The sequence below is a fragment of the Phyllostomus discolor genome, chromosome 7 (genome assembly GCF_004126475.2).
Source record: "Phyllostomus discolor isolate MPI-MPIP mPhyDis1 chromosome 7, mPhyDis1.pri.v3, whole genome shotgun sequence".
NCBI lineage: Eukaryota > Metazoa > Chordata > Mammalia > Chiroptera > Phyllostomidae > Phyllostomus > Phyllostomus discolor.
In genome coordinates this window covers 103,063,798-103,090,823 of record NC_040909.2, presented here as the reverse complement: position 1 = coordinate 103,090,823, position 27,026 = coordinate 103,063,798, and the positions used below count along the sequence as shown (strand labels likewise).

General features: G+C 42.2%; 2 protein-coding genes across 7 annotated transcripts in view; one reads left to right on the top strand and one right to left on the bottom strand.

Annotated features, from left to right (window-relative positions):
• SLCO5A1 (solute carrier organic anion transporter family member 5A1) overlaps positions 1-6,053 on the top strand; it is a 120,579-nt gene extending 114,526 nt beyond the window's left edge. For both annotated transcript variants that reach the window (XM_028533856.2, XM_036031202.1), the window contains one exon: positions 44-6,053. In XM_028533856.2, coding sequence (XP_028389657.1) covers positions 44-501 — 458 coding nt within the window. In that variant the 3' untranslated portion in view covers positions 502-6,053. The remainder of the gene's footprint in view (positions 1-43) is intronic.
• An 8,530-nt stretch (positions 6,054-14,583) lies between these two features.
• The window catches only part of SULF1 (sulfatase 1), a 163,006-nt gene continuing 150,563 nt past the window's right edge, over positions 14,584-27,026 (bottom strand). For 3 of the 5 annotated variants that reach the window (XM_036031199.1, XM_036031200.1, XM_036031201.1), the window contains one exon: positions 16,099-16,845. In XM_036031199.1, the coding sequence (XP_035887092.1) occupies positions 16,815-16,845 (31 nt within the window). In that variant the 3' untranslated portion in view covers positions 16,099-16,814. Of the gene's footprint in view, positions 16,846-27,026 lie in introns of all 5 variants that reach the window. The other 2 variants (XM_028533688.2, XM_028533687.2) reach the window with 1 other exon arrangement.

Below are 27,026 nucleotides of genomic sequence, written 5' to 3'. Positions count from 1 at the left end.
GTGCTAACTATTTTTCCTCTTTTTTCCCCCTCTACACCTGTAGCATACATTCCTACTCCAATTTATTTTGGAGCAGTTATCGACACCACCTGCATGCTCTGGCAACAGGAATGTGGAGTGCAAGGCTCTTGCTGGGAGTACAATGTGACGTCATTTCGTTTTGTCTACTTTGGTTTGGCTGCCGGCCTCAAGTTTGTTGGCTTTATTTTTATTTTTCTGGCCTGGTACTCCATTAAATACAAGGAGGAGGCACTGCAGAGGCAAAGGTGGAGAGAATTCCCTCTGGGCACTGTGAGCGAGATTGTGGGCCACCCCGACGGTGCCGATAAGCACGCCCGGACTAGATCTTGTCCTGCTTTCAGCACCCAGGGAGAATTCCAGGAAGAGACTTGTCTGCAGAAAGGGATCCAATTCACAGCACAGACCTATCCGGGGCCCTTCCCAGAAGCAATAAGTTCTTCCCCAGACCCGGGGCCGGAAGAGAGCCCTGCCGCCGTGTAGCCTCCCTCCTGAAACTTGAACATGGAAGACTTTAGTTTTGTTGGTTGAGTTGAATACTGGCGACTTGAGAAACACCCGTGCCTTTTCCTCTTTCTTTCCTTTTTTAACCTCTAAAGACACAATCCTCAAACCAACAAAGCTCAGTGAACACAGCCACTATTGAATGAGGGCTGGATACCTCAACAAGACTGAGAGCCTTTCTCCCGATTCTCTCCAAGAAGGAGTTTAGGTACACTTGCTACCATTTCCGCTATGTTAATTTCATGCTCATACTCCAAGAAGTGTAAGGTCAAGGGACACGGTTAACACAATCACGGAAGTGTAATGGCGATGCATCTTATGAGTGCACACTCCACACAAAGGTGGGCTTGACCATGGCTTTGCATTTACAAATCAAAATCTTTAGATCTGAACATCTACTGTGAGTTCTGCTACAAAGCACAAATGAATTTGCCTCAACTATGCAATTTGATTGGGAAAATAAGTGCAGCATGCTACTTTTGCTTTCAGAGACTACAGCAGATATGTTTTTGAAAAGAGGAAGCTCTTTGAAGTACTGTTAATAGCATTTTAAGCCATAGCAGAGTTATAAATCAGGTAGGATTTTTCAAATGCTTCCGAGGAACCATATGCATAGTGTGATAAAGGAACACCTACTTCATTTCATAAAACACATTCTCTTTTAGGCCTGTCTGCCCCCCTCATAAGGTAGTTAAGGAGGCTGCTAAATCATCTGATAGCTTGAATATAAACTCCAGTATTCCTTCATAAGGGGATTTAAAACTAGTGTGCTAAACAATAGGACTAGACTCTGTAATTTGAGATGCATAATAAGGAAACTCATGGCTTTCTCATCCAAAAAAAAATTGCTGCAGAAATTCTTTTAGCTCATAAGGGCTCACATAAGAGTAGCTAGGATTTGTAATCTTGATATAGTTGGAAATAGGAATATAGTTGGAAAATAGAAAAAGAAATTTCAGAGATGTGTGATTGAGTCCCACCCTGTCATTATCATGATCTGCCTGGAAACACTAGCAAATCTGTATTGTTCTCTTTCTTATGCAGAGAAAATTGCTGTGGTTGTTACTGAAATTAAGTCACTAAACCAGGAGAGCTATACCTGCTCTATGGGAATCGCCTTGAAAACAGGAGGAGGGAGATCTGGGAGCTGGACCTAGAATATGATCCTAAGTAATGATTGAAAAATACTAAATAAACTGGTCCATTGTCCTGAATCCTGTTTCATTAGGGTTAGAATAACTTTACACTGCCCTTTGACTCCTTCCTACCGTGACCTTCCTTCCTTCTTTTGGGTTCATTATCCATGATCCTTTCCAGGACCTCCCTGTGCATCACTTGGACTTAGGTGCCACCCAGGATGCTTTCTACATGGTTCTTAAGGCAGATGACTCCTGACAGCACCATGCACTGATGGCAAGTTAACTCCTGGGAGCTGGCTGCTCAGAAAAAGAACCATGACCACTCAGGTTTAGGAGGGACTGTCAGGTCCACACGCCAGTGTCAACATTTCTGCCAAGGAGCCTGTGCTTATGTAGGGCTAATCCGGGAAATGGTTTCCTCGGCTGGTCTACACTCTTCCACAGAAGGAATGTGATTGACACAGCTGTCCCACGATTCAGGTTTTCACCCTCCACCCATGGCTGCCCCATGGGGTTGTGTGGCTATTCCTGGGTGCAGGGTTCTTTTCCTCTCTACCTGGGATGGTACCAGTCAAATGGTTCTCTCGGTTGCATGCAGTTTGTGGAGAGGGTTACCACTCTTGGACTGAAGAATGTCTCCAAGGGCTGGAGCCAGTGGTCTCAGTGACAAGGACTTCCCTTTTAGCGTTCTCGTTTGACTAAGGTATTGTTGCCTATAGTTACTCTGGTGTCCATCAACCTTTGGTCAACACAGTGCATGTGGAAGGTCTTTAGGAAATATTGTTGACCAACCCAGTGTCTACTTTGGGGCCTGAGGGTTCCCTTTTCCCCTCTATGGGAAATCTTTCAGCCTTTCAAAGAGAAAGTTTCCTTTTGTGTTGGAGGTACAGATAGGTAGGTTGGAGGGAGGTACTGTTTTCTTAATTTCTCTCCAATTATTAAGAAATGGCATCAAGAAAATTTTGGTGGGATTGTACTTTTTTTTGTAGCTAAGATAATATGTTCCGACACTGTTACAATTTCTCTCTTCTTGGTAGGTGGTTTTGAAAAGGAGCACCCTCAGAACTCCAGGATAGGGAATGAGGGAGGCATCAGGTATAATTAGAGAGCTCCTCCTCCTTTCTCTACCATGAACTGTCACCCGGCTCTGCAGTCAACGACCTCCGAGCACCATTTGACCCATTACCATCTACCACTCTCTGAAACCCTTTGCGGCGATTAGGCCAGAATGCAAAGAAATCAGCATGAATTGTACATCACAATGTCAGTATCGTACTTCCTCAAGTATCTGGTGCTTATAAATAGCAGGTGTATCATTAATGTGTTATTGGTATGTGCGGAATAAGTAGTAGAAGTTGTGGAATATATACCAAGTAAGAGTTGTCCCCAAAATGCTTTGGGCTCCGGGAGCATCACTGGAATATTACGTAGTCAACTAAAGTGATTATTTCATAGATGACACCCTTTAATTGTGTGTATGAGGTTCTTAAATGCTTCTTAATAAATTGGTTATGTTACTTTATGGGCACAGCGCCTATTATAACTTTAATTGCCACTTTCCATGAGCTTAGACTTATAATTCCTTGTTTTGGAAAAGGTCATCTTATTTCTTAATAAACTATGTAGATTAATATAGTATTTGGCTTTAATATGCAAATATAATATCCTTGACTGTAGCCTATTAATTTAGAAAGTCCTAGGGGTGGGGTGGGGGTTGAAGCACATTCTTTGGCTATTTTCATTACTAGGAAATCCTGATCCTTTGTAGGTGGCTTTAATTCCTGAAAACAGTCACAAGTCTTTCAAAACCAAGGCGGGGAGTGGGGGGGAGAAGGGAGGGGCAGAGAGGACACAAATTAGCTGACTATTTGCAGAGCATTTTGTCAAGCACTTAATATATATTGTTCATTTTAATCTTCTTAATAACTTTGAAAGAGAACTATTTATGTTTGGTTCTTTTGTTTTTATTGTTTTTAAAACAGATGGTGAAAGCTGAGGCTCTGAGAGGGACAGTGATGCGTCGAGGACCATGGAGCAGGCTGGCCAGGGCTCGGACGTGGTCTCTCCCTCTCAGGGGCTCACCTTCACTCTGCAGATGCTAGTTCTGGTGAACAGAGATAAGATGTGACTAGAAGACAGCGAGGTAGATCACTTCAGCTTTTGATGCGCTACTGTTTCTGAGGAGTAGAGAAGTTCTTATTTCTTTATGTAAAATAGAAAAAATCTGTAGGAAACATTAAGATGTAAGGTTTAGGTCTGGAAGGTAAATTTACATTTATTTAGCTAAGTGTTATGGTCAAAACTTTTTGTCATAACATACCTCAAGTGTTTATTTATAGTGTGTACTTAGTATAGAACAAACCCCATGTTGGTGGTAATGGTGAGTCTCAGTCGAGTTTCTGAAATGAAATATGAGGAAAGGGGGTTCAGATTTATTGAATCTGAGCTTTGTGATTTCATGGTTTTCCATCCCTCCTCCCCTTCACAATGTTAACATTTCCATCAGTGTTTGGTGAAAATTGGTTTAAGTTTCCTAATAAAAGTTTTAAATGAATATATATTTATAGTGTTACATGTTAAGCGAACATATACAACACGTTACATGTAACACCCCAGACCACAGCGGTGACCGTTAGTAGCTGTGGTAACAGCTGGGAGCGCGCACTGGGAAATGTCAGCCGTCAGAGAGGGGAGTTACCTGGCCGAGGTAACGGCGGCCCCCCATTCCCACCACCCACCAAGAAAATCCTTCCTCAGTCAGCAGTCTCAGCTTGCATTCCTTGGTGGGCTTGGATCAAGAACCTTTCTTTTTGGAGCCGGTTATGTATCAACCATAGGTGCAACCACAGGTGCGCCGAAGAGAAGCTTCATAGTTGGAATAACCCGAGCATTTGGTGGAAATTCTCTTGTGTGGCAGGGACTGTAGGAGAGCCCAGGCCCAGGATGGTAGCCTGTTCTACTTCGTGATTTTGTGTGTAGGTAAGACACCCTAAATGGCCCAGAAACGTGATCATAACTATTGATGTATTGGTGCATATTGAGTATTCTAGGAAGCTGATAGACATCGCACGACTGTATAAGCCTGGAACTGCCTGCACTGCAGGCTTGCTGATTCTCTGGTATGCAGGCCAGTAGTCAGCCTTTACACGTTTGCATTTTCTCTTTCATAGTGGCCAAGGGAGCGCCATGGCTGACCCACAAAGTTAGTGGCCTTGAGCACTTTATCTGTTCTGTCTTCTTTCTTCATCTTTCAGGATGCTGCTGGCTGTATCCATCCCAGATTTCTTGCTACATTGGTATCAAATCTGTGTATGTTTGAAGAGGTTATTTTAAGCACCTCAATTTCTCTCAGCCCTGGGAAGGGTCAAATAGGAGGAAAACCCTCCCTGGGTATTTGCTTTTGCAACATTAAAAAAAATGCCTTGGTGCTAGAAGTGTTTGATGAAGCATGCTCACCCAAAAAACACGCCACTGAATCCACAGTATTTCACTGGTAAGGGACTGCATGTGCTTTGCTTTTGGAAATCTAGAGAACTTCCTGGAAACAAGCGCTCATTACTCTCATTACTACAGTTAACCCCATGAACATGACATTGCAAAAATGAAGCGTGTAAGGGGGGAATCCTTTTTTCTATAAAGAACTCAAGTGTTTTGATATTTATTTTAGCAAGAATAATCAAATGCTAGAAATAATTTCAGAGAGGGGGAAATATTTCAGGTGATCTTTTCTTATTTCTTCTCCAAAAATGTACACCCAATGCAAGGTGTTTTTAATACTGGGGTTTTGAAGGTGTTGTCTTTTTCTGGTATTCTACTATTACATGTTAAAATCCAAGGAGAAGATATCATTAAAAATGAAAACTAATGTAATAGCAGGGACTGTTAAACCAAAGGGGTGAGCAAAAGAAGTTTAAAGTTTGTATCTAGAAAAGAAAAAGAAGAATAATTGGTAAGATTTTATTGTGGGCATTTTTCTTAAAATATATACCTCTACTCCTAACCCCGAATATCAATGAGAAGCATGAAACAGGCAGGTCAGCCTCTACTTCTTTAGTTGAAGGAAATGTAACACTGTGTCAGGCCAGCTGGCGTTAGGATCCTAGTGGAGTGTGTGTTCAGCGTGTGTGTGTGTTTGTGTGTAGGGGTGTGTATGCTTGTGAAGAAAGGCTGTTTTGAGTTGGTGCCTATAGAAATTTGATTTTGTGAATTTTAAAAGGAGTATTTATTTGGTGACCTCTTAGGTAATTGAAAAGATGTATAATTTCCTTGTGTTTAATGAAATCTATTGTCAATGTACTAATCAAGCTTGGTTTACAACATCTTGAATACTTGATCACTGAAAACTAAGAAAAAGAGTTAAAAATGAGAATAAAGTGTGTTGGATTGAAATTACTTTGTCTCTTACGATTTTTGTTGTTTGAAGAGATGAAGTGACGACGCCAGTGTGATCACCTTCCCACTCCCACCTCACAGTGAAGGCACAGGGTTTGGTCGGATTAAATAGGACACCGCTACTCTGAACTCCTTACAGAGTAATGAACTGCTTATATAACTGATCACTCTGCCTTGAAGCCAAATGTCCTATGTGTGAACTATTAGGGCTATAGTTTTAAGAGCCTGCAAGAGCACATTTTGCTTTGAGTCACTCGAGAATAATTTTAAGTAGTTTATCACTTATCTATTTCAATTCAAACAGACTTTGGGCCCGTAGAACTGTGCCCGAATATGGTTTATGTTAGTCAGGATAGTGTGAGTTATGCTGAAAACACGCTAACCCCAAATCTCAGTGGCTTCTTGGCACAAAGGTGACTTCTTATTTCCATCACATGGCTATAAGGGTCTGTTCCACATAGTCCCTCGGGGACCCAGCCTGACAAATGCTATGGCCTTGAAGCTGCACCATCTGGAACGTTCAGGGTTGGTCCTGGCTGCCGAGCAAGGGGAGGAAGAACCCAGAGGAAGGCAGAGGGCCTTTTCTCCTTCTCAGCCTGGAAGTGATACCTGCCACGCTGCGCTGGTCCGAACTAGTGGCACATCCCTGCCTAACTTCTGGGATCCTGGAAGCGCAGAGAAGCAATGGTGAATACTGGGTGGGTGTTTTTGTTTGTTTTTGTTTTTGTCTCCCCCCACACACAGTTGACCATGATAGACTGGGAATGATTCCCAAAGGAGTCCAACTTGTCATTCTAAAAATTGTCATTTTAAAAGTGAACAAAAGGAAAGTCTCAAGTTTATAAAAGAATGATTTGTTAAGGAGTGACTGTCAAAACTTGGTCAACAAAACAGTTAAAACTCCCTCTCCCCAATTTCCACTGAATTAATGTTGCTAAAGTGGCCTGGGAGCTGGTCTGAAATTGGAGGAAGAACATGAGTTTGGGTTCCATCTATGGGGGAAGAAAGCACTGGATTTTGAGGTCTCTTCTGATGCGTGGCAGAGTTTTCCAAATTCTCCAGCATCTGAGATTTTTGGGTGCAAGGCGGAAGGAGGTAACAGAGCCGTGGAAATAACAGCATGACTCATGGACTGAAGCACAAAGTAGTTCTGTTTTATATTTAGAAGCCCGTCTTGAGCATTCCGTAGGTGGAAAGCAGGCTAATTGATTTCCGTTTCTCTGTCCCCCCTGCACAAAGAAACGAAAGGGTCACAGTGGCTCAAGATACATAAGCTATTGGGGCTTGAGTGCACATCTGTTGACTGCTGGGTAAAGGCTTATTTCCCACCTTGGCTTGTTCTGTGCATTCTTCAAGGGAGCCATTTATGCAAAAAGCACATAGTACCCCCTGCTCAAATCTACCTCCTTCTCAACTTTGTGTGCAATTTAGGCAAAGGACTCCTCCTGAATTTCTTTAACATCTCACACTTTCAATGGAAGAGACAGAACCAAGCTGAATATTGGGCTTTTGAGTATAGATCTATGAGAAAAATCTTCTTTTTGAGAAATGAGGAAAGAGGAAAGGTTATGATGTAGCTATCATCTGGCCGTAGCCCCAGACTCGGTAGACCTCAGCATTTTAAGAGCTATTAAAAAGCATCCAGTTCCTCTCTTGTTTTTAAAACTGTCAGCTGGTCAGAAATAGCCTCTAGAGCTTCAGTGTGTGGGTGCCAAAAAACATTTTTAATTGCACAAAGTCATTGGAAAGCAAGGAGATCAATATGCAGTGCTCACTTTTGAATTTAAATGTCAAAGTTTGATGTAGTTCTAACTCATAATATCCCTATAAATCAGTAGAACGCTAAAACCATTTATTGGCCCGCTGGCATGGCTAGGATCCTAAGCACTGAAGAAAGAGAAACTGCTGTGGACCATGTTGTTCTAGATGTGTTCTTGTCAAAATGGTAGTGAAGCTACTTTAGAAATGAATTAAGTGGCAAGTCTGCCAGGCACCGTTTCCTGGCTCCCAGCAAAAATGTCTTTAGTTGCAATACAGTGACACCTACTGGTCATTATGGAAAACACATGCTCTACTAATTTCAGGGCCCCTTTGGTTCCTGGACTTGAGTTGGGTGGGGCCTTAGTACCACATGCATATTAAGGAGGCGAAGTCTATGACATCTCCTCCTGTGCTGAGACCTATTAGTGGATGGATTGGTTCCACTCTGGTTCTGGGTCACCTGTGCTGTTGGGGCTGAGAAGTGGAGTAATATGGGAGGAGCGGATTGAGGGAGAAGATGCAGATTCTGAGCTCCAGACTCCTAGGAGGCTGACTGGTGTGGGAGCTGAAAATTCAGAACATTTGCCTCTAGAAAAATGAGGCAGCTCTCAGCACAAAAGGCTTCAGCATCTGTAGCTCCCTTGGTCCTCAACTCTGCAGGGCTTCCTTAACATCTGGGGTCCGGGATGTTCTAGTCTCGGCAGGAAAAATTCTGGTTTCTTAAAGTCATTCTTTCGGACTTCCGGCAAGATGGAGGAATAGGTGGATGCACTGTACCTCCTCCCACAACCAAGAATAGAACAACAATAATTTACAGGCATAATTTCACTCAGAACTGTCAGAGGATTTATCTGAATAGAAGTCGGACAGCCAAGAAGTTGAAGTAGACCCGTACATCCAGACTGGTAGGGGACGACGAGCCGGGCGAGCGCGGGGCTGGCGCGGGTCGGTGGTGCGCGGAGGTTGGGGGAAATTTGGTGCAAAATCAGCACGACAGCCATCTGGGGTGCAAGAACGCAGCGGTGATCCCTGAATACGCAAGCTGTGGCTGGGGGAATCAGTGGGGCAGCGATTGTGGACCAGGGCAGAGTTCGCGGCCCAGGATCCCAAGCAAGGAGGTGTCTGAGCCCAGGAGAAGGGAACTGCCACCATTGTTCCCTCTCATCCCCGCCCCCACATATAACGTCACAATCCAGCTACTGGGGTGCCCAGCCCGGGTGAACATCTAAGGCTCCGCCCCCCACCATAACAAGAGCGACCAGACCGGGAAAAAAAAAAATAGGAGAGATAGGGAAAGACATAAGATATGTTTCCAGCAGAACAGATCAGTCCCCCAGGCTCATCCTTTTGAGCCACCAAGAAATAGCCAATCTATCAGATGCACAGTTCAAAACACTGGTGATCAGGAAGCTCACGGAACTGGTTGATTTTGGATCCAAATTACATGAAAAAATGCAGATGACCATAAAAGGGATGCAGGAAGACACACGGAGGAGAGCCAATTGTGAAAGGAAGGAATCGGAGTCTCAAAACAACACAGTGGACCAGAAGGAAGATAGAATCAACCAAGCAGGAGAGCATGATGAAATAAGAATTCAAAAAATCGAAGAAAAGCTTAAGACCATCGAGGACACCTTTAAACATTCCAACATCCGAATTATAGGGGTACCAGAAGGGGAGGACCAACAAGTGGAAAAGTTATTTGAACAAATAATAAAGGAGAACTTCCCCAAACTGGCAAAGGGAACAGTCTTGCAAGAAATCCAAGGAGCGCAGAGAGCCCCAAAGAAGTTGGACCCAAGAAGAAACACACCAAGGCACATCATAATTACATTAGCCAAGGTAAAAACGAAGGAGAGAATCCTAGAAGCAGCAAGAGATAAGGGGACAGTCACCTACAAAGGAGTTCCCATCAGACTGTCAGCTGATTTCTCCAAAGAGACCTTACAGGCAAGAAGGGGCTGGAAAGAAATATTCCAAGTCATGAAAGACAAGGACCTACATCCCAGATTGCTCTATCCAGCAAAACTCTCATTTAGAATGGAAGGGCAGATAAAGTGCTTTTCAGATAAGGTCAAATTAAAGGAGTTCATCATCACCAAGCCCTTATTTTATGAAATGCTAAAGGGACTTATCTAAGAAAAGAAGATAAAGAAAAGACATGTATAGTAAAAGGACAGCAAACTCACAATTATTAACAACCACACCTAAAGCAAAACCAAAAGAAACTAAGTAAACAACTAGAACAGGAACAGAACCACAGAAATGGAGGGCACATGGGGGGCTAGCAGTAGGGGTGGGAGGAGGAGAAAGGGGGAAAAGGTATAGAGAATAAATAGCATAGAATACAGGTTGAAAATAGATATGGGGAGGGCAAGAATAGTATGGGAAATGTAGAAGCTAAAGAACTCACAAGTATGACACATGGACATGAACTAAAGGGGGGGAACGTGGGTGGGAGAGGGGGTACAGGGGGAGGGGAGTGAAGGGGGAAATGGGACAACTGTAATAGCATAATCAATAAAATATATTAAAAAAAATAAAGTCATTCTTTCTACCTCATGCAGCAGTGGGCTCACTATGAGGCCCAAGGCATTACGCTGGCTACATGTTCAATGTCACAACACAATTAGGTGACCAATACACATATTTTTGATCATTTTCAGACAGACATATCTAGCTCAAGTAAATGTTAATGTTCAGGCCTGTTTCAGCACTTTGATGCCATCTCTCTGTATCAGGGTTCCCAGTCAGAGGTGATTTTGCAAGTGCTGGGGACACTTGGCAATGTCTGCAGGTATTTTTGGGTGTCACAAGTTGGGGTGTGTGGGTACACAGGCATCTGGAAGGTGGAGACCGGGGATGGTGCTAAACATTCTGCCATGCACAGGACAGCAGCCACAGCAAAGAAATATCCACCCTGAAATGTCAGCAGAGGCTGAGAAATCCTACTATCTCTCTAATTACCGCCTTAAGGTTGTCATCATAGGATTGAAGTCCCCTCATGATCTCAATGTCCTCGTGCTGTTTGGTGGACATTTAACTACTTTTCACATCGAGTTAAAATTACTTTATAAAAAAGTAGAGTGGGGGTTCCCAGGGCGGGGAGTATTAGGTGAGTTTCTTGGTCCGAAGTGGGGGAAGGAGCAAGGTTATGTTTGTGGCCAGTTATTCTCACTCAGTTGGCCCCAGACTCAGTATAACCACAGTGTTTCCTTACCTGGGGGAGAGTGTAAAATGGGGGAGATATTATGTCCGGGGGCGGAGGAGTCCAGGAAAGTTTACTTGGGAAGAAAAAGCAAAAACTTCAAATAATATGGAAATTGAAGGATGGATGAAATTTCTACAGGTTGGGATGGGAAATGGGGATACACCCCAAAAGGGTAGATGGAAAGTGGAGAAAACTTCAGACCTGGAAGGTGGCGCTGACCCAGGGGAAGCTGGTGGTGGCAGCTGAGGTGGCGTGGGGAGCAGGTGGGTGGATGAAAGGCTAGAGCTTCACCTAAGACAGGAGACAGTCGTTGAAGATTACTGAGTTGGAGGCTGAGATCTGAGTCATGGCGATGACAGACTCGCCTGGCGGAGAGTGTGGGTGGATGTGTTGGAGCTGGGTGAGGCTGGAGATGAGAAAGGGCCTGAGGGGCTGTTACGCTTCCACAGCAGCTTCTAATAGTCATGCAGGCCCAAGCGAACCAGGTGGTGGACCACATCAAGGTAGTATTTTTGCCCAAAGTATTTTTTAAAAGAATTTATTTTATTTATTTTTAGAGAGAAGGGAAGGGAGGGAGAAAGAGAGGAAGAGAAACACTGACGTGTGAAGGAAACATCACTGGGTTGCCTTTTGCATCCCCCCAACTGGGCACCAGGTTGAACCCAGGCCCTGACTGGGAATCAAACCGGCAACCTTTTGCTTTGCAAGATATGCTCAACCAACTGAGCCACGCTGGTCAGGGCTGCCCAAAGTATTTTAATTACCAATTGAAGATACTTGTTTTGTATTAAAATAAAATTTGAAAGTATCAAGTAGAATTGGACTAATCTGAGATCACATCAGCTCTAAAGCAAGTCCTGAAAAATAAGCATTTGAAAATCTTCTTCAGAACAATGAAATACTACTTGGCCATAAAAAGAAGGAAATCTTACCCTTTGCAACAGCATGAATGGATCTGGAGAACATTACACTAAGTGAAATACACCAGCCAGAGAAAGACAAATACCATATAATCTCACATGTGAGCTCTAATGAACAAAAAAAACCCTAACAAACAAAACAAAATAGAAACAGTCTCATCAATAGAGAACAGACCAACAGCTGTCAGAGGGGAGGGAGGTTGCAGGCCTGTAAAAAAGGTGAAGGGATTAAGAAAAAAAACTCATAGACACAGACAAGAGCATGGTGATTGCCAGAGGGAAAGTGGGGTGGGGGAGGTAGAAGAGGTTATGGGGAAGATACATGGTGATGTAAGATGGCAACTTGGGGGGGTGAACACACAAGACAATACACAGATGATGTGCTGTAGAACTATACACCTGAAACCTACATAATTTTGTTAACCAATTCCACCCCAATGAATTCAATTAAACAAAGAAAAGACACATCTTCTTTAGAAGGTCAACAAGTTTAGGTATGTTTGGTGTGGAATGGGAGTGGTTAAGTATTCATTCCTTCTCTTTGTCAAAACACCCTGCAGATGCTGGTGATTATAGCTTATTTCTTTTTGGAAGGCTGAGAGAAGCCTCAGATATTTTCTGGTTCGGGTCTGGCAGATAGGTTTCCGTTTTGCACGCCAACACCAAACCAGCAGTAACGTTGGTAGTTGGCTGAGGAAGAAGCCAGCTGCACTGAGAACGATTCTAAGGGCCCAGATGCTCTGGCTCAATGGAAAAGTGTCTTGATGCATTAGCAACGTCTTCCTTGGGCACATTTTGGGAAAAGAAAGCACATGTGCTATGCGTTTTCCATTTTCAATTCAAACTTCTTGTTTTACAACCGAAGAAGCTCTAGTTAGAGAGATTATGTGACTTTTCCAAGCTCACACAGATAATACAAATTAGGAGTTTGCCATGAAGTTAGATCTAATTTCACATTCATTGTTCTTTCCATTACTCCTTACTGAATGGGGCCCCACAGTGGCCTCTCTCTCTCTTCCCTAATCTGGTGTGTATGTTTGTGTTTTGAGAAAGTGGGGAGGGCCTGGCCTTCACCTCTGCTGAATCTCTTCCTCTTCTAAATCTGCAGGGCATGGGCAGACGCAAAGTCAGCTCAGTCCTTCTGAGCATCAGCCTCCTCACAGATCGAATCGAGGCCAGTTGACCGGCCAGTCTCTAAGGGCCCATCAAGATCTGAAATAGTCTCTCTTGGGCCCTTTACACATAGTAGGTACACGAGAGCTATTGAATTGACCTAAAACAGAGTTTTCTCCAGGAGAGCAACATTTGGCCCGGTCACATTTTACAGGAAAGGAGCAGGAGGAAGGCACAGGGGTGAGCCTCCAGACAGCATTGTCATGCTGGACTCTTCTGGATAACACTGTGGAGCCATGGATTGGGTTGTGTCCCCTCTCAAGTCGTATATTGAAGTGCTAATCCCCAGTGTGACTGTATCTGGAGACAGGGCCTTTAAAGAGGTAATTCAGGTGAAATGAGGTTGTAAGTGTGGGCCCTAACCTTGTACGACTGGTGTCAGAGAGAGGGAGAGAGAGAGAGGGAGAGAGAGCGAGTGAGTGCGCCTGCAGGGGTCTGCAGGAACAGCGAAAAGGCCATGTGAGGACACAGTGAGAAGACAGACATCTGCGAGCTGAGAGAGGCCCCAGGGGAAACCAGCGCTGCAGACAGGTCTTGGCTTCCAGCCTCCAGGACAGTGAGAAAGTAAGTTTCTGTTGTTTAAGGCATGCAGTCTGTGGCGTTCTGTTATGGCAGCCCTAGCAACCTAAAACAGATGGTTTCCTCAGTTATCCGAGGACTGAACTGGCAGATCCCAACGTCCTTTGCTTTTTTTTCTGTTATTACTGGACATTTCTGATCTCTGGACATTTCTTAGATTGTTAGCTCTACCTGAGTGCAGGTAGCTCCTCAGGAGATGTAGAGCAGAAGGCAGGGCATGAAATCTGTCAATCAGAAAACTTGAGGTCTTGGAGAGTGGTTTTGTCTCCACCAAAGTTCATGGTCCCCAAAGAATCCAAAATGCCTTTAGTGGGTCTGTCCTCTTGTTTTTTTAAAAAACTTCATTTGCACTGCCCAGGTCTGGAATACATAATTTGCAGGTTCAGCGACAAATGAAAATGTGGGGCCCCCTTTTCAAAAACGATTAAGCATGTCAAGATGGCAACAATAGAGAGTTAAACTAAGCATTAGCCCTGTGTAGCTGCCCAGGCTGAAAGCCCCAAAGCCACCCCAGTGTAGCCTCTCACGGCCTCCTGACAGCAACGAGACAAATCTGTGCTGTAATCCCTGATATGAGAATGTTCTGTGACAGGGGGCCCCCAGCCTCCAGGCTGCGGACCAGTATTGGTCTGAGGCCTGTTAGGAACCAGGCTGTGAGCAAAGCTCACCTGAGCCCCACCTCATGTCCATCCCCCACGCCCCTACCCGGTCTACCATCCCTGTGCCAAAGAGATTGGGGACCGCTGTTCTATAACACACTGACTTTGATTCCATTTTACTAATATGGCTAGTGTTTAATCACATAAATTGAGATCAGGACTCGATTTTACTTCCAAGGCATGGGTGTGTCACAAAAACCTGGTAAAATTCATTTCTCTAAAACAGGTAAAGTTTAAACACTTTTTATTTCAAGAAATAATGCTTCTAGACTTTCCTGAAGCCAGAATTGTTCTATAAAAGTATCACAGAATATTACACAAGATTAAAAAAACACAGTATGCTTCCTAATAAGTTGAAGCCTTTTTACAAAGCACATCATTCGTGACCATAAATATGTTTCTTCTGCCATTCAGCCGGTGACACACACATCTGATAAGGAGCTAGTTAATTTTAACATATGTACAGAGTCTCTAATAAAGACTTAAAGTTATCAAAGATTCAACTATAACATATTAAATTTTCTTTAAAAGAGTTTACCTTAAACACTTAAAGGAAACATAATTTACCTATGTGTTTGTATTACCTAAAAAAAAAAATCACTGTTAAGCTATTACTGGGAAGTCAATTAGGATACTGATAGCTTTCAATGAGGTAATCCTTTTGCTGGTATTTAAAAAATCTGATACAGAACAAGAATATTTTCAAGAACACAATGGGAAAAGCAGTTTTGAACAATGCCTTTAAAAATCAGAACTTGGTCTTAGAAGAAATCATACAATACCTATGGTGTGTTTAAATTGTGAAACATTCATGACTGTGTTTTATTGGAAAAATAAATTTTATGTAAATTCAAAATGAAATATATTTTCTTAACACTTAAGCTTATTAGCTAGGTCAAGGAAACAAAAAAAAGGTGGGGAAAAGTCTTTAGTCCTTTTATCCTGTTATGAAAGTAATAAAAATTTAGCAATCTTAAGCATACAGTGAACACTTTGAGGCTAGGCACAGAGAAAGCAGGCAATCTTTGTTTTGCCTATTTATTTTTACTGCCAGCATCATAGCCATGCCTTTCTGCTAATCAAGTTTAGCAAGTCGAGGGAAAACATGCAATAGTTTCTGGCACAAGCGTATGTTAAACAATATGGGATCATACTGTGTGTCGTCCTCGGGGGTCTATTTTACTTTGTCACACTGAGAACAAGCAGTGAGACTGTGAGAAGCCTGTAAAAAAATAAGACTAATCAAAGAGACATGGCGTTTTGATTTCAAAGTGCAAAATCACTGACCTAGAAAGTGATGGCATCGAAAAATTCCAGTGGTTAAAATGAATCCAAACCACATGACACAGGCAGTAGAAAGTGTGTTGAAAGATTCACTGAGGATGTCCAGTTTCGGAAACTCAGGAAGGCACAATTCTAGCCATCTTGTTAGGATAGCATTTATAGATGCATGTCCCCACAACTTTCCAAAGATAATACTGTTTTAGTATCCCCTAAACCAACAAAATCCACAAATCACCTTGTCCCTACTCTCGACACACAGTGAATTACAACACCGAGTCTCTGTGCGTTTGCTGACATGCGCACTGACTTCTACTTCACGTAGGTACCTAGGGTAGCTTGGAATGTTGGTTGTCATGATTGCCTTTATTAGTTTACTAATAAAAAGTTAAAAACAATACTGTGTTTAGGGTAAGGTAACAATTTCATGTAATCAGTCCCCCTTCTGTGACTTTTCTACATCCACCTTGTTCGAATGCTCTCCATACTGCTGGAGTTGATGGGCTTCTCCAAGGTGGACACTTTGACCATCTGATGAGTGGAATCCACGTCAGAATGCACGGGAAGATACACGGATCTTCGAAACATCCTTCCTGGACCACCATCCTGGGGAAGTCCTTTCTGGTGCCTGCTAATGGACTGAAGCCTGGGGCTGGGCTTGAACACCAGCTTGGGCATGTCGCTACCAGAGGTCAGGTTCAAGATGACTGAACTCTTCCTGCTCCATCCATTTGGCAGTTTCATGATTTCTCCAGTGTTCAGAATTCCAATGACAACTTCCGGAATGTCGTTATTCCATTCAAGTTTACTTTCTGGACTGAATGTTGGTCGGTTCAAATGCAGGGTTTGAAGGTTGGCTGGCAAGGTCAAATGAGGGGCTTCCCCAGCCGTACAGCTCGGGTCTTCATCTGACTCAGTGGGGGCCATCTCTACCGGCCCAGAGAGCTCAGCAGATACAGCCAGGAACCCATCACTTTGAGCAGTTTTAGTCTTACTTGTTTTATTTTGCTCGTGGTAACTGGTCAGCAGTGCAAATACTCTATCTATGTCCTCCAAGTAATTAGTCCCGTCAACCAGACTAAGTCTATAGTTCTGTCTGTACTCATAGACGCTTCCATTCACGTGGTATAAACCCTCCGGGCCTTGCCAGCTGCCATCTGCAGTGGGACCAGGAAGGCTAACCTTCCCACCCATCCCATAACTGTCCTCTGTGAAGAGACATGAAGGTAGATCATTAGCGGGGAAAAGATTTTCTCTTTTGGGACTAGCAACTTGCATTGTTTTCACAGAGCAAATCAACTTGAAGTACACCACTAAAAAGCATTTCCCCTAGTTATTTGTTACCAAGGAGTAGCCTTAGGTTACAAAAGTGATTAAACAATAACAGAAACACAGAAAGGCAATCAACCAAGTGAAAACTGCTCTCTGGCTAGGCACCGTCAGGGGGCTCGTTGTACTCCTGGCTCTGGTCGAGCCAGCTCTGTTACCATGGAATTATGTGAGTGAGTCTCTGAGTCTGGGTCCCTCATCTGTCAAATGTGGGAATATTGGTGTGACAATACCTTTACTTTTGTGGGGTTACCTGGTGAATGATGGATTTGAAAGTACTTTAATGTAACAGGCAGTGCTTAGTAAGATATCTTTATTTTATATTCCCTGGTACTCAGAATAAAAACAAACTTGAATGCAGTTAAACTCTTCACATTGATTGCTTGAATCTGTTTCGTTGTTGTTGTTGTTTGCCCTGAGAGTTCTATGTCCTGGCTAGATCCATCTTTCAGTGGTTTGCACACTATGCAAAGCTTGCATCCACTTTCTCTGAGATCTTTCTACAACATTGAGATGAGCACAGACCTGCAGAAAACATCTTTTCTCTAGTTGTGCCAAAGTACGGCTCTAAAGGGGTGGCCTACAGGAACGCAGTGAACAACCCGCAAGCAATATAGATTGGCAGGAAGGATAAGTGAAACTATACAAAACTGCAAATCTCAGTTTAACTAGAAGACAGGAAATTATAGAAGCTTCAAATCTGTTGTAACTAAGAACAAAAAAATCCCAGCAGAGTTGTATGTCATACTTCGGGCACACCCCTGGAAAATGGTGTGGACGAGAGCAGAGGGAAGTGAGGGTAGAGTTAAAACTGATTTGAAACCACCGCTGGAAGGAACATCAGCCTGAGATATAAAACACTGCGGAGTCCTGGACGATCACAGAGGTGACCCTGTGAGAGGACCTCAGTGTGCATGGACTGAGGAAGCCGTCCGTGAGGCACTGCTTCAGGGAGGAAAGAATTCAAAGGAAGAGAGCATACCCTTTGGAAACACAGGGGATAAAGGAAAAAGAAAAGAAGGGAAATTTCAGATCCTGCAAGAAAAATAGAAAAACAAAACATTGGAGGGCACACAATCTTCCCCACTGCCACCCCCAAATAATAATAAAATAAAAACATAGAAAGTAGATATGGCTATACCGACAGAAAAGATCTTAAATTAGGAATCTTGCAAATATGTGAAATCCGGGGAAATTAATAAAGGAAGGCTAAATCTACACAAACTATAAAATAAAATAATAAGGAAAAAATCCATTTTAGGAAAATACCCCTATAAAAATAAACAATAAAGTGAAAAAAGCCACAACGCAATGCTGCAAAGTAAATGAAATCAAGCATGTGAGGACATGAAAACCACTATCTTTTTAAAGTGAATTTCATTTTATTTTATTTATGTTTACAGAGAGGGGCAGGGAGCTCGGAAGAGAGGGAGAGAAACACTGACCTGTAAGAGACATCAACCGGTTGCCTCCTCCATGTCCCCAACCCGGGACCTGGCTTGCACCCCAGCCACGTGCCCTGGCCAAGAATCCTACCAGCACCCTTTTGGTTTGCAGGACAATGCCCTGTCCACTGAGCCATACCATTCAAGGCGTGAAAAACACTTTAAATCAGAAATTAAAATATGAGCCAAAGATCTTATATTCAGCCAAGCTCTCTTTCAAACACCAAGGCTATAGAAAAACAGTTTTAAGATTGTAAGAATGCAGGGAATATGTATATATCAGCTCTTCTCGAATAGTCTTCTAGAGGATCAGTTTCATTCAATCAAAAAATCACTGGGGAAACTTCAGCAAAAGAGTCAGTGGTGAGCCTGTAATATACGGGGTGGGCAAAAGTGGGTTTAGAGTTGTTCACATGGAAAACAGTACAATCATAAATAAATAAGAACACAAGAATAAACTCTGTTTCTCATTCTCACAACTATAAACCTCCTTTTGCCCACCCACATATTTATCAGATCTAGGAGTAAAACAAAGGTGGGGGAGATAAAAATATGTTTATATATTTTATATGACAAAGTGGAAATAATGAAACTAGAAATGAGAGGAAAACATAGAAAAGCTGAAAGAGAAACAGCTCGTTGAGAGTATAGCCAAGGAATAGCTGGGAATGAAAGAACACATTCAAAACTGACCAAAAGGATAGGAAAAGACTAAAGAAGAAACAGGGACTAGGGACATTAAATAAGTATAAGTTCAAAAGCAACCAACATCACAAAAATACAAACCCTACTAAGCTTCAAAGGGAAAGAAAAGGGCAACTGGCTTTATAAAGAAGCTATCTGTGGAAGATACAATGAGAAATACATAGAAACATGATAATAGGAGATAGTCAATCCAAGACAGGTCAGACGGACTAAAAATAAATAAGAATACACTAACAAAATCAGGTACAGGTTTTAATGATGAAGGAAAGCCCTATTTACAATAGTAACCAACACGATAAAGTATTTATGAATAAACTTAACCAGAACTGTGCCACACAGATAAGGAAAATACTCTAATGGCCTCCTGAAAGACTCAGAAGTATACTTGACCAAGAGGAAAGATGGCTTTTGTTTTTTGATATTAGTATCATAAAGTTATTAAATCTTCTTCACCATTCTTTAAAAAACCATATAGAAAAATGGGCAGAAGACATGACCTAATCTAAAAAAAATAGTAAAATGGTCTTTAAATCTTCAAAAACGTGTTCAACTTCACTTAGAAGATCAGTGCAAATAAAACTGCATTGAAATGCCCTTTCTTTCTTGTTCAATTAGGGGAAAATTAAAAAGTTTGACAGCTGTTGAAAGCAGATACACACACTGATGATGGGAAAGCAAAATGGCACAACCCGATGGAGGGGAATGCGGCAATGTTTAATATGACCATATATGCATTTACCTATTGGCTCAGTTATCCCATGGCTAGGAATTTTCTCTGAAGATATCCTCAACAATATGCAATACATTTGCACAAGACTCCTCAGTGTAGCACCATCCATAATTGCAAAACTATAATAACTGAAATGCCCATCCATAAAAGAGGCTGAATACATTACAGTGCATCCACAGAGTGGAGTACTATGAAGCAATAAAAACAGAATGGGAAAATCTCTCTGAGGATATATTTTAAAGTGAAAATCATGTTTAAATTCATTTTTTAATTTATTTTCAGAGATAGGGGAAGGGAGGGAGAAAGAGAGGGGGAGATAAATAGCTATGTGAGAGAAACAGGATCGGTTGCCTCTCGTACACACCCCAGACAGGACTGAACCTGCAATGCAGACATGTGCCCTGATGGGGAATTGATTCAGTGACCTTTTGCCTTTTGGCATAACACTCAACCAAGTGAGCCACACCGGTCAGGGCTGAAAATCATATATTAAGAGAAAAAGAAACATAGTGCAAAATACTATATATAGTGTGCTACCTTTTGTGTAAAAAGGTAAGCAAAATAAAATATACACATCTGGGTATGACTGCACCAAGAGACACAGGAAGGTGAAGCAGACACAGAGGAGACTGGCTGTCTCCAGTACACGGGTGGGAAGAGGATGTGGGAAGCAGTAACATTTCTCTGTGTAGGCTTTTTGAAGTTTTGGCTTTTGGAACTATGCTAATGCACTGCATACTGAAAAACAAGATCAAATTAACAATGATGAGAAAAACATCGAACCGAAAATGGAATATAAACCAATAAACCATGGGTGGGGAGGATGACATGGAATGAGCCCAAATAACTTGGAACACAGACAGAAAGAGTGCAAAAATATATTGATTTATATTTAGCAGGATTGTCTCTGCAGTAGCATGTTTTAGTAAATCTGAAATTGCCTTCGGCGTACCATAGAACTTAACAAATAAGGTAATCCATTGAGAATAATGGGAACTACACCTCTCACTGTTGGAAGAGACAGTTGTAATGTTGACACTAGGAAGACTACAGTGAACCTCATGTTGAATTAGAGTTGGAGGTATCAGTATAAGCATGTTATTTTTAAATATGTCTAGATAGCTGTATCACACCTCTGTATCCATAGGAATGGCTGTTGATACACATGTCTGTCCTGCTTTCTGCCAGTCCTCACAGAACAATGTCCTTTTCTTGGGCCATTCTGCAGTTCTTTACTCAGGAAGGAAAGGTGTGAATACGTTTCTTCGGAAAAATGAATTTTGGAAATCGATGTAGATGATTTCAAGGCACAGGTAAGTCTTATCCAATCCCAGGCAGAAAGGTTATGAAATCACTAAGGAAAAAATCAAAAACCCACCTGGGTCTCAGGATGAGCCACGTTTCTTTCTGGATGACATTTTTAAAAAAAGATTTTATTTATTTACTTTCAGAGAGGGGAAGGGAAGGAGAAAGAGAGGGAGAGGAACATCAGTTTGTGCTTGCCTCTCAGGTGCCCCAACTGGGGACCTGGTGCACAATCCAGGCGTGTGCCCTGACTGGGAATCGAACCAGTGACCCTTTGTGTGTAGGCCAGCACTCAGTCCACTGAGCCACACCAGCCAGGGCTGGATGACATTCTTTACTTGTAAGAACATGACCACATAATCAGTTCATGCTACTGTCTACAGATAGGTAACCTGGAGAGCACAAAAGTGTGGGAACAGTGCTGGAACAGGAGACGCTGGTGCCATAAAGAGCAGAAAGTACAGCATCTGCAGAGACTGCTGGAATCCTGCCAACTTTCCAGGCCTGCTCATCTCCTTTTTCCCACACCCGCTGTGTCCTAGCCTCATGGAACAACGTCCAGTTCCTGAAAGGACCAGCCTTGCTTCCTCCTCAGCACTTGCATTTATTTCTAGAACATGCTTCTCTGCCTCATCACCCTAGTCAGTTTGAGCATCACCTCTCCACGAAGCCCTTCCGTCCTCTGGGTTTCCTCAGCACTGTGGGAGCCCCTCCGTTACAGCGCCCCTCTGTAAATGGTTCTGGGTGCCTGTGCTCGGCAGCAGGCTTTGAATTTCACCTGGGCAGGTGCCTACAGTTTCAAGGGATAGATCCACCCGAAAATTCATAAAGCATTATAGTTGCATTGATCTTTGCTAAGTGGGAGGACATTTTAATTAATTTGGCTATTCTCCTAAATTTTTGTCCTGAGGGTGATAATTTGATTTTCAAAATTGAGATCACCTGAGCAATGCCTGCACTAATCTATCCATTCTTTTCTGCTAAGTCCTTCCACATTTTTCTGGGTTCTCTTTGAATGTTTTTCTGAAGGCACAGGGTTTCCAATATTTGGGACTAACTTAAGTGTGTATCATGAGCGACTTCCATGCTGCTTGAAACATTTTATTTTTAAAAATATTTATTTATTTGTTCATTTGCTTGTTTGTTTGTTTGAGAGAGGGTAAGGAAAAGGAAAGAAACATCAATGTGAGAGAGAGCCACCTGTTGGCTGCCTCTCATATGTGCCCTGATGGGGACAGAACCCACAACCTAGGTATGTGCCCTGACTGGGAATCCAACCAGTGACCTTTCACTTTGTGGGATGATGCCTATCCACCTGAGCCACGCCAGTCAGGGCAACATGTTTTAGGCTGAAGTGGAATTTTACATGGGTCTTAAATTTTCAATGAAACATCAATCATAGAATAACATCAACTCTGGGCTTGTGTGAATCACTTTTCAGGTTAGCTCATGTAATCCTTATGTATTATTATGCACATTATTATTATGTGTATGTACTATTATCATCTTTTTATAGGTGATAAAATTAAGTCATTAAAAAGTTTAAGTAAATTGCCCAAGAGAAACAGTAAAGTGTAGAGACCGAAAGCACGTGCTGGAACCAGACCCCTGCGTCTGACGACCTATGCCACCAGGTATCGGGCACATGATCTTGTGAGGTTTACTTAGCCTCCCTCTGCCTCACTTTTCTCACCTGTAAAATGGAGATAAGAATAGTACGGACCTCACAAAGTGATTGTGATGATTAAATGACTTAGGAGAGTGCCAGAACACAGTAGGTTGCATGGCACTGTGAGCACAGGGCCCCAGACCAGGAAGCGATGTAGCTGGAACCCGTGCCCAATGTGCCCACAAAACTGTTCTCACCACTACTTATGTGACCTGATCCGATCAACTCAAACGCTCTCTGTCTTTTCTCCTCGTTCAATACTCTTAAATATCTCCCCGTTGATTTCAGGATAAAGACCAAATCCTCTCTGATACAGCTCCTCACTAGGAGGCCAAACTGTCCCGTCTTCCCAGGATGATCCTTGCTTATGTCTGTTGTACCGGCATCCTGATCAGTTTAGCATTTGTCCAGAATTTTTGGAATTTTAGGTTAGAAAATAGTTTTTAAATACAATTATTTTATAAATCTACTGACCAATTCACTGCTCAGTAAAGACATATATCAAATTTACATAACTTTAATATTATAGTACCCCTTCCGAGATCAAAAAATCCCTGTTGGAAGATAAATTATGTGCACCCCCTACATACAACACGCTTCATAAAACAGGCTGTTCACCTCTTCAGTTCATCGCTGTCTTCTCCCTTCCCTTGTACCCTCACTGAATTGATCACAATCCTCTAACTGAATCATGCCTTTGCAAAAGCTGTCCCTTTCAGGAGCACAGACTTCTAGTCTGTGCCGTCAGCATGCAGCTTAAATGGCGCCCCTTTGGAAAGCACCCCTTGATTTCTCAGGTTGGGTTAGGGGCTCTCCTGTGGCTCCTGGCACCGAGTCGTCCTCCGTTAAAGTGCTCTGCATTCTCTGTGGTAATTATAGGCTGGTCTATGGCCTTGAAGGCAGTACCTTGCATAGAGGTAGTAATTTGGATGTTTTCCTTTTTTCTTTAATAAATGGATGAAAAAGATTAGTTTTTTCCTCTCATTCTCCCCTATATATTGAAGTTGTTTAAAGGTAAATTTCATTCTTCCATTTGGGGCAGATCTTCAAGTTCTAAAAATGCAACACTTTAGTTTCCTCTTCTGTGGCACAAGAAATAAAGCATATGGATTTGAATCACTATTGCAAAAGTAAGGCCAAGTTATAAACATTCTTTTAGAGCTCAGATATGGAGCTTAGATCAACTCTGGCCCTGACCAGGGTGGCCACGTAGTGTGGAGAAACACCCCACCAGTTGGTGTGGCTTGTGTAGCAGAGCTCTGGCTGCGTTCCTGTGCCTACTTGTCCCTCCACGTCATGCTTCTCTGTGGGGTGCACAACACAGAACTGCACACAGTGACCTTGGCTCTTTGATCCACATCTGAACAACGTGTGCCCTAAGTCCCCTCATCACCTTGGGAGGCTGATCTCACTTCTTGTCCCTATAACCCCAAACCCTGACCCTGACCCATCTGTTGGTCAAACACTGTAAACAGAAAAGCCTAGCAGTGCTAGCAAGACAGCTTGAAATAAATGGAGTCCTGAGATGTGAATGAGAAGAGAAGCACATGAAGCTTCACTAGGGTGAACAGGACAGGGCAGTGATCTGAGAGGTTCCGGCCGTTCAGTGGATTTGTGTGTGGAAACCTGGTTACCAACGAGTGATATGATGAGGGAGATGGTGGTGGTGCTGATGAATAATATCTCTTTTTGTGTTTCTTTTTTTTTTTTTTTTAAGGTTCTTGCTTAAGGTTTTTTTTAAAATTTAATTTAATTTTATTTTAATCATTGTTCAAGTACAGTTTTCTCCCCCCTACTCCCATTCCAGCCCACCCACCCAACCCTCCCCCCTTCCCCCCATTACCCCCCACCCTTAGTTTTTGTCCATGTGTCCTCCAAATTTGTTCCTGTAATCCCTACCCATTCCCCCCTGAAATTCCCTCTTCTCTCCCCTCTGGCCACTGTCAGACTATCCCCTATTTCAGTGTCTTTGGTTATATTTTGCTAGTTTTTTTTGTTTTGTTTTGTTGTTTAGATTCCTGTTAAAGGTGAGATCATGTGGTATTTGTCTTTCACTGCCTGGTTTGTTTCACTTAGCATAATGCTTTCCAGCTCCATCCATGCTGTTGCAGAGGGTAGGAGCTCCTTCTTTCTTTATGCTGCATAGAATTCCACTGTGTAAATGTACCATAGTTTTTTGATCCATTCATTTACTGATGGGCATCTAGGTTGCTTCCAGCACCTAGCTATTGTAAATTGTGCTGCTATGAACATCGGGGTGCAAAGGTTCTTTTGTATTGGTGTTTTAGTGTTCTTAGGATAGAGTCCCAGCAATGGAATTGCTGGGTCAAAAGGCAGATCCATTTTTAGTTTTCTGAGGAAGTTCCAAACTGCTTTCCATAGTGGTTGTACCAGTCTGCAGTCCCACCAACAGTGCACTAGGAACCCCCTTTCTCCACAACCTCTCCAACACTTGTTGTTTGTTGCTTTGTTTATGATGGCCATTCTGACTGGTGTGAAGTGGTATCTCATTGTGGTTTTAATCTGCATCTCTCTGATAGCTAGCAATATTGAGCATCGCTTCATGTGTCTTTGGATTTTCTGTATGTCCTCCTTGGAGAAGTGTCTGTTCAAGTCCTTTGCCCATTTTTTAATTGGGTTACTTGTCTTCTTAGAGTAGAGTCGTGTAAGTTCTTTATATATTTTGGAGATTAAACCCTTGTCTGAGGTATCATTGGCAAATATGTTTTCCCATACAGTTGGTTCTCTTTTTATTTTGATACTGTTTTCCTTAGCTGTGCAAAAGCTTTTAATTTTGATGAGGTCCCATTTGTTTATTCTTTCCTTTATGTCCCTTGCTCTAGGAAACAAGTCAGTGAAAAAGTTTCTGCATGAAATATCTGAGATTTTCCTACCTATGTTCTCTTCTAGGACTTTAATGGTGTCATGTTTTATATTTAAGTCTTTTATCCACCTTGAATCTATTTTTGTATGAGGTGTAAGTTGGTGCTCGAGTTTCATTTTTTTGCACGTAGCTGTCCAGTTCTCCCAACACCATTTGTTGAAGAGGCTATTTTTATTCCATTTTATGTTGCTGCTTCCTTTGTCAAATATTAATTGACTGTAGAGGCTTGGGTTTATTTCTGGGCTCTCTGTTCTGTTCCATTGGTCTATGTGCCTGTTTTTATGCCAGTACCAGGCTGTTTTGATTACAGTGGCCTTGTAGTATAGTTTAGTGTTAGGTATTGTGATTCCTCCTACTTTACTCTTCTTTCTCAAAATTGCAGCAGCTATTCGGGGTCGTTTATGGTTCCATATAAATTGTTGAAGTGTTTGTTCTATGTCTGTGAAATATGCCATTGGTACTTTAATAGGTATTGCATTGAATGTGTAAATTGCTTTTGGTAGTATGGACATTTTAATGATATTAATTCTTCCAATCCATGAACATGGTATATGTTTCCATTTGTTTGTGTCTTCCTTGATTTCTCTCCTCAGTGTTATGTAGTTTTCTGAATACAGGTCTTTTACCTCTTTGGTTAGGTTTATTCCTAGGTATTTTATTTTTCTTTTTGCTATTTCAAATGGAATTTTTTTCTTGATTTCTGCTTCTGCTGTTTCATTGTTGGTGTACAGAAATGCCTTTGATTTCTGGATATTGACTTTGTATCCCCCTGTTTTACCAAATTCATTTATTAGGTCAAGCAGTTTTTTGGTAGAGTCTATAGGATTTTCTATGTACACTATCATGTCATCTGCGAACAGTGACAGTTTTGTTTCCTCCTTTCCAATTTGGATTCCTTTTATTTCTTTTTCTTGTCTGATTGCTGTGGCTAGAACTTCCAGTACTATATTGAATAGAAGTGGTGAAAGTGGACATCCTTGTCTTGTTCCTGTTCTTAGTGGAAAAGATTTTAATTTTTGCCCATTGAGTATAATGTTGGCTGTAGGTTTCTCATATATGGCCTTTATTATGTTGAGGAATGCTCCCTCTATTCCCACTTTGCTGAGTGTTTTTATCATAAATGGGTGCTGTACCTTATCAAATGCTTTTTCTGCATCTATTGATATGATCATGTGGTTTTTGTCTTTGTTTTTGTTTATGTGATGTATTACATTTACTGATTTGCGAATATTGTACCATCCTTCCATACCTGGAATGAATCCCACTTGGTCATGGTGTATGATCTTCTTAATGTACTGTTGGATGCAGTTTGCCAGTATCTT